Source organism: Orycteropus afer, unplaced genomic scaffold (genome assembly GCF_000298275.1).
Source record: "Orycteropus afer afer isolate SDZICR_OR568_19922 unplaced genomic scaffold, OryAfe1.0 scaffold00031, whole genome shotgun sequence".
Lineage (NCBI taxonomy): Eukaryota > Metazoa > Chordata > Mammalia > Tubulidentata > Orycteropodidae > Orycteropus > Orycteropus afer.
The window spans coordinates 14125482-14133394 of NW_006921618.1; the positions used below are offsets into that span (position 1 = coordinate 14125482).

At 44.3% G+C, this 7913-nt stretch overlaps 1 protein-coding gene across 1 annotated transcript in view; it reads left to right on the forward strand.

Moving 5' to 3' along the window:
• The window catches only part of PIGV (phosphatidylinositol glycan anchor biosynthesis class V), a 13579-nt gene extending 8164 nt beyond the window's left edge, over positions 1 to 5415 (forward strand). Inside the window, exons 2-3 of the mRNA XM_007935782.2 lie at positions 2232 to 3356; positions 5134 to 5415. Of these exons, the coding sequence (XP_007933973.1) occupies positions 2232 to 3356; positions 5134 to 5415 (1407 nt within the window). The remainder of the gene's footprint in view (positions 1 to 2231; positions 3357 to 5133) is intronic.
• The last annotated feature ends 2498 nt before the right edge of the window (positions 5416 to 7913 follow it).

Genomic DNA, 7913 nt, shown 5'->3' on the forward strand with positions numbered 1-7913 from the left:
GCGCTCCCAGGATCGCTGCCAGACCACAGCACCATATGTCTCCTTTTTTTTGGTATTTTCACGTAAATTCTTCTGCTAGTTGGGGTTTAGTCCACTTCTGTATCCTTCCCTTCAAGGCTCAGGGGTCCAAGATTATCTTCTGTGTCTGTGTTAATTGGTTTCCCTTTCCTTTGTTGAAGAAGGTCTGTGCAGTCTTTCTGCCTAGTCCGCCATCTTGCTGGAACTCCTCGGTTATGCCAAGAGGTTTGGAAAACATCTACCTAGCCAACTGACTGGTAGAGATCCATATTTGTACCCATTCCAAAGAAAGGTGATCCCACAGAATGTGGAAATTATCAAACAATTTCATTAATATCACACACAAGTAAGATCTTACTGAAGATAATTCAAAAGCAGTTGCAACAGTATATTGACAGAGAACTTCCAGAGGTGCAAGTTGGATTCAGAAGAGGACGTGTAACAAGGAATATCATAGCTGCTGTCAGATGGATCCTGGCTAAAAGCAAAGAATACCAGAAAGATGTTTACTTGTGTTTTATTGACTATGCAAAGGTATTTGATTGTGTATATCATAACAAATTGTGAATGACATTGAGAAGAATGGGAATTCCAGAACACTTGATTGTGCTCGTGAGGAACCTGTGCATTGACCAGGAGGCTGTAGTCCAAACAGAATAAGGGGACACTGCATGATTTTAAATCAAGAAGATAGTGCATCAAGGCTGTATCCTTTCACCATACTTATTCAATCTGTATGCCAAGCAAATAATCTGAGAAGTTGGACTATATGAAGAAGAACATGGTATCAAGATTGGAGGAAGAATCATTAACAACCTGAGATACACTGATGACACAACTTGGCTTGCTGAAAATGAGGATGACTTGAGGCACTTACTGATGAAGATTGAAGAATACACTCTGCAGTATGGATTACATCTCAATATAAAGAAAACAAAAATCCTCACAACTGGACCTATGAGCAGCATCACGATAAATGGAGAAAAGATGGAAGTTGTCACAGACTTCACATTGCTTGGCTCTATAATCATTGCCAATGGAAGCAGCAGTCGGGACATAAGACAACGTATAGCACTGGGCAAGTTGGCTGCAAGGGACCTCTTTCAAGTACTGAGGAGCAAGACTGTCTCCTTGAGGACTAAGGTGCACCTGACACATGCCATGATATTTTCAGTTGCCTCGTATACATGTGAGAGCTGGACAATGAATAAGGAAGACCAAAGAAGAATTGATGCTTTTGAGTTGTGCCGGCGAAGAATCCCGGAAGTACCGTGGACTGCTAAAAGAACTAATAAATCTGTCCTGGAGGAAGTGCAGCCAGAATGCTCTTTGGAAGTGAGAATGGCGAGACTTGGTCTCACTTACTTTGGTCATGTTGTAAGAAGGGACCATTCCCTGGAGAAGGATGTCGTGCTTGGTAAGGTGGATGGTCGACGAAAGATGAGAAGGCCCTCAACAAGATGGATTGACACAGTGGCTATGACAATGGGCTCAAGTATAGCAAGGATCATGGAGCTGGCACGAGACTGGGCAGTGTTTCATTTTGCTGTGCATACAGCCACTATGAGTCAGAAACTACTCAACAGCACCTAACAACAACAACTCATCCCACTTCCTGTCAATAGCCAGTTTTCCCTGTGTTCTTCCTTCTTATGCGTCCCTGCCCCCCGAGCTGTCTTCCTGTGCATCCACAGCCTTTCTATTCTCCCATGAGTGATCTCTCCAAAGAGTGTGTCTAGCTAATGTAAATATTCAACTCATATGCCTGTTTTTTGTTTGGCTGGAAGCCACAGAAGTAGGTTCACTTCCACACCTGAAGGGCAGCTAGAGGCCGTAGTCTCAGGGGTAACACCAGGCTCTATCGGACCAGCAAACCTGGTCCCCTTTTTTTTTTTTTTTTAATGATTTTAAGTTTTGTTTCACATTGTTCACCCACTCTATCCAGAATCTCCTACATGGATACCCCTCTGAGTGGTTGACAGTGGTAGCCAGGTACCATCTAGTTCTTCTGGTTTCATAGTCATATAGGCTGAGGATTGTATGGTATACCAGTCCCTTGGACTGATTGTTTCCACACATCTTTGGTTTTCTTTATTCTCCCTGAAGTCTTCTTAAAAACAATAAGTCTGTTCTTTCTTTTTTTTTTTTTATTAAATAGTGATTCTTTTCTTCCAGTTGTTTAACTAATATCCTGGTTCTCCCTCACCCCATAGGCCCTGTTCAACACCATCATCCCAGATCACCAGGCAGATGCCTTCTCCCCACCTCGCCTGGCCCCCTCGGGCTCTGTGGACCAACTTGTAGAAGTTCTTCTGGGTGGCCTGTCTCACTGGGATGCTGAGCACTTCCTGTTCATTGCCGAGCATGGCTACCTGTATGAGCACAACTTTGCCTTCTTCCCTGGTTTCCCCTTGACCCTGCTGGTAGGGGCTGAATTGCTGCTGAGACCCCTGCGAGGGTTACTGAGCCTACGGAGTTGTTTGCTAATTTCAGTAGCATTGCTCAACTCCTTGTTCTCTGTGCTGGCTGCCGTGGCACTTCATGACCTGAGCTGTCTGGTTTTGCATAGTCCTCACCAGGCCTTCTACACAGCACTGCTCTTCTGCCTCAGCCCTGCCAATGTCTTCCTGACAGCTGGTTACTCAGAAGCTCTGTTTGCCTTCTTGACATTCAGTGCCATGGGGCAGCTTGAGAGGAGCCAAAGCTGGACTAGTGGATTCCTCTTTACCCTTGCCACTGGTGTACGCTCCAATGGGCTCATCAACATTGGGTTCCTTGTGCATTCCCAATGCCGGAGCCTTTTTTCTTCTCTCAAGGTGAAGAGCCCCCTGAGGCAGCTCATTAAGCTGATGGCCTCTGCATCCCTGTCAGTGCTCACACTTGGCCTTCCCTTTGTCCTCTTTCAGTATTATGCCTACACCCAGTTTTGTTTACCAGGCTCAGCCCCATCCATCCCTAAGCCCTTGCAGCAGTTGGCTGTGGATAAAGGATACCACATTGCAGATGGAAATAAGCCACCTTGGTGCTCCTGGAAACTTCCCCTAATATACAACTATATCCAGGATGTCTACTGGAATGTTGGCTTTTTGAGATACTATGAACTCAGGCAAGTGCCCAATTTTCTACTAGCTGCACCAGTGGCTATACTGGTTGCCTGGGCAACTTGGACATATGTGACCACCCACCCTTGGCTCTGCCTTACACTTGGGCTGCAAAGGAGCAAGAACAGTAAGACCCTACAGAAGCCTGATCTTGGATTTCTCAGTCCTCAAGTGTTTGTGTACCTGGTCCATGCTGCAGTGCTCCTGCTCTTTGGAGGTCTGTGCATGCATGTTCAGGTAAGGTCAGTTCCGGACTAGGATAAGGATATGAATATGAGCAAAACTTACTCCAGTGAGCAGGGAAGATAGCTAACTTCTCCCATATGAGTGACCCATATACCTGATTTATTCATTCAGCAGCTGTTAGGGGACTTCCTTTATGTCATACCCTGAGTGAGACCATTGTGGATAGAAATGGTGCCCTAGTGGGTTTCATAGTATAAATGGTGAGATAAAATTATAGTACAGCAGATGGAAGAGGGGTTGCTGTTTTGAGATAAAGTGCTATGGGAGCTCAGGGGAAGAAGCACTAACTGATTGGAGGAATTGAGGAAGGCATTGCATTTCAGGTGGGTTCTGAAGAATAAGAAGGGATTTTCCACATAAGAATCAGAGGAAGAACATTCTGGGGAAATGAAGAGGTATGTGCAAAGACACAGGGATCGTGAATAAACTGAATTCAGCTAAGATACAGGAATAATCAGGATGTCTCTGGGATCTTCCCCTAATGTGCAACAATATCTAGAATATCTACTTGAATGCTGGCTTCTTGAGGTACTCTGAGGCAGGTGCCCAGTTTTCAGAGGCAATATCTTGTCTCGTGTCTGGAGTGGTAGGGATAGGGAGAGTGTGATCACACACCTAATTATTTTGTTTCTGGTTCTGGCCTCGGTTTCAGCATAATGCAAGAAAGTCTTTTTGCCCCCATGCTTACTTCTTCTGAGCAGTTTCTGGAGGTGCACATTGATTGTTTGTAAAGTTCTTTGAGCTGTGTGGATAAGAGACACAGGGGAAATAGAAAACAGCATTGTGTGTTTGTACCTGGATTAGCTAGTAGAGTGAGTGCCAGCATAGCACAGAGCTTCCAGGAGGTGAGATGAAGGAGGCTATTTAGAGATCTGGCTCTGAACTCTCCTTGGGGGAAGAATGGTGAACCACCCTCTGCTCTGAGATCCCTGTGGGATGAGGAAACCACCCAAGATTCCCAATCCTCACACGACAGCCCAGAGTTGAGAGTCCAGGCACTGGGCTGAAATTGGACCCTGTGTTAGACTGGGTTATCTAGAGAAACAAAACCAGTAAAGCTTATATATATATATGTATATAGAGAGAAATTTATCTTAGGAAAATGGCTCACACACTTACAGAAGCTGGCAAGTCCAAAGTTCCTGGATCAAACGTCAAGCTGGAGGCTTTTCCTGACTCTTGCAGTTGCAGGGGCCGAGGAGTTCAAGGCTGGCAGGCAGTACACTGGCTGTTGACTCCAATGAATGACGAATCCAAGATCTCCAGGCCGAATGGTGGATTGTTCACTCACGGACAGTTGTAGGCAGCACAACAGAATTCCGAACCACAGAAGAATGTCTCTTTTCCTTGAATGTCCATAGATATACTGGAAGCAGGCCATACCCCTAGGGAAACTCCCTTTCAACAGATTGCCTGCTTAGAGCAGAATCATCTGATCCCATCATGGGAATAACCATATCACAACAGCTTAAACCACACAGAATTGTGGTCCAGCCAGTTGACACACAGCTCCAACTATCATAGACCCTATACGTAGAGTTTTAGTGTTGGTTGTCCCATTATTGTGGTAATTACTCCATAGCTAGTGTCATACGTCTTTATAAAGCAGAATCTAAGCACTACTGAATTTCTTTTCCAATGTAATAAATTTCTAGTGCATGTCATGGGCCAGAATTTACTAGGAGCAGGGAAGCCCCACTGCTGGTCCAATTTGAGTGAGTAACATTCCAATAAATCTGTGAGTTTTTCTTTCTCCTGTGATTTCCAGGTTCTCACCAGGTTTTTGGGCTCCTCCACTCCTATTGTTTACTGGTTTCCAGCTCACCTGCTTCAGAATCAAGAGCCATTGCTGAGGTCCCTAGAGACTGTGCCTTGGAAGCCTCTTGCAGGGGACTCCCCACCAGGAGAAAAGGTCCCCAGAAATCCTATCAAGGGACTTCTGTACAACTGGAAAACTTGTTCTCCAGTCACACGATACGTTCTAGGCTACTTCCTGACTTACTGGCTCCTGGGACTGCTCCTGCATTGCAACTTCCTGCCCTGGACATGACCTAGACTCTCAAGGGACAGGCTTGAAGCAGACTTAACCCAGGACTCTGAAAATCCAAATACACTTAGCATTATTACTTTGTCTGTTAAAACCTTTCTTCTTTCTTGCTCTCTCTCAGAAGGTTAATGGTTGGGTATAGGAAAATAGGTATAGGTATAGTTAGGTATAGGTAGGTATAGCTATGCGAGCCACTAGAGAGCCCCTCTGGTCCTGACTATGGCAAAGTTTAGAGTAGTAGCTATTCACTGTAAGTGAAGATGTCTTATTCCAAGTCTGAAGTGTACCTCAATCTGTCCTCTAGTCAACCAACTGTAGCAGAGATAGTCTCAAACTTACTACTGACATGTAAATTTAAATAAATGTAAATTTTATCAACAGCTCTTGCTGACAGGATGATAGAGACCTGTTGCATATAGTAGCAGTAGTACAATGAGACCATCTTTCCTAAATAGACCTTTTCTGACATTTTTTAATGATTTGTGAACTTATTAATATGAAAAATCTTACAAACGTGCATATTAAATATTCAGCTATACATGCAATTCATAATACAAATTACCTGGAAACACTATTTTTCCAGAAGTAACAAAAATCAGATTAAGGAGAATGCTACATGAGGAGGCAAGAGACGTGGATTCTAGGCCTCCTCATAAAACCATATTTACCAGCTGTATGACTTTGGGTTATTGGTTAGAGCCTAAGTTACTTCTTCTGGATCTAGGAGAAATGATAATTGTTCCTGCTGGGGAATGGAACCCTTTTAACTCTAAGATCTTAAGAATTGCCTTAAATGGAATCATCCTAGTCTATGCATGTATATACAGGCCCAAACATCTGATTTTAGGATAAAATATCTCCATTTCTCCTGCTTTCAGCAATTAGGAGATACAACTCTGAAAAATAACTTATGTGATCTTTTGTTTGAATGAGGGAAAGCAGTGACAGCTAGCAAGTAGGTCCTGAAGAAGTAAACTCGTGCTGGGGATCTGAATGGTCAAAGCTGGGGCTGATTTTCCTGTTGTCTTCCAGTACCTGGGTTTGCTTGCATGCTCGACATGGCTCAGAGGAGCCAGCACAGCAGCATGAATTGGTAAATTGTAGGTAAGTCGAAGGTTGAATGCAACCTTATCTGCCCAGCCTCTTGGCCTCTATTTGGTTATGAGACCAGACTATACACTGGCAGTAAGATCATTAGCTCCTCCTGAGCTGTTTTTGCTCATTCCTTGAGCCAGGTAAATCAGGTTCTATATTATCACCACTCATACTCTACTTGAGTCAAAAATTTCCAATAAGCAGAAACTCTTTTAAATAGATGAGTAATCTAATCAACTTCTAGAGAGCCCTGAGAATTGGAATTTTGACACACTCCCTCTGACGGTGACAGACTGCTAAACTTGCCAACTAAAGGGAAGCTCCTGGCTGAGTCCCAGCACCCTCTGTTGGAGTTTCTGGTCACCCTGGCCAATAAGCATTTCCCATCCATCGCCCCAGCACAAGCACAGCTGAGAGAATTTGGTCCAGAGTCAAATGCTTCTGAAAATGTACACACAGATCGGGGCAGCCCTCTGCCTTCTGCCAAGACACCCAAGTGCCCTTCTTGGCAAAACATGATCACCCTTGCCCTAGTGTCCCTCCAGTTGGCAGAAGCTGTTAATTCTCTCCTCACCAACAGCTTCAAATCCAGGGACTTCCACCCTGTGTGCAGAAAGAGTTGGGGCCTTTTTCAGCTCTTAATTGCTAAGGTAGGAGCACTAGATTCTTTGCTTTCATGGATTCTCTTCTTTGCCTCCTTTTAGGGGATAACGGGAACTGATTGTTTTCCTACTGGAAGAGGTGACTCAAAGTACACAGGGTTGGTTGGGTGTGATTTCACTGCTTTGGCAGTCTTAGATCATACCAGATCTTATCACCCCTGGGAACAAGTGATTTTAAGAACCAGAAGCCTTATTAGTGGGAATCCCATCTTCTCAACTAATAGCAGGGAGCTCAATCACTCTAGTATTCTGCAAAGACTATTATGGTTTCAGCTGATAACTGAGGAGATAACTGAACATCCCAGCCTGGTGGAAGCACCTGGTGTAACCTGGAGAAAGACATAGTTTTCTCTCTGACTTTGGAGGGATCTAGTTGCTGTTCTCTAAGGATCTAAGGAATGGGCTGCTTTTATGGCCAGCAGCTGTCCTTTTACTATCCTATTACAGTCTTTAATAGGCTGGGAGAGGGACATGAAGGGCTCAAGGCAGGAAGCTTCCTGTTTACCCTGAGGTCTAACAATGCCCCAGCTGGGTTGGGCATCTACAATTTCAGAGAAAAGTCATTTCCTTCTGAGACCCTGCTAAAACAGAAACCAGACGCTTAGTGTACCTAGAGTTAGATGTTTTTTGTTCTTTAATGAAGGTGGGAGGAGAAGGAGTGTTTGACATGGTCCTACCAGTCCCCCTGGGGGGAAAAATCATTTCTTTTTCTGAACAGACCCTCTCACCTTTATCTAAAAATGT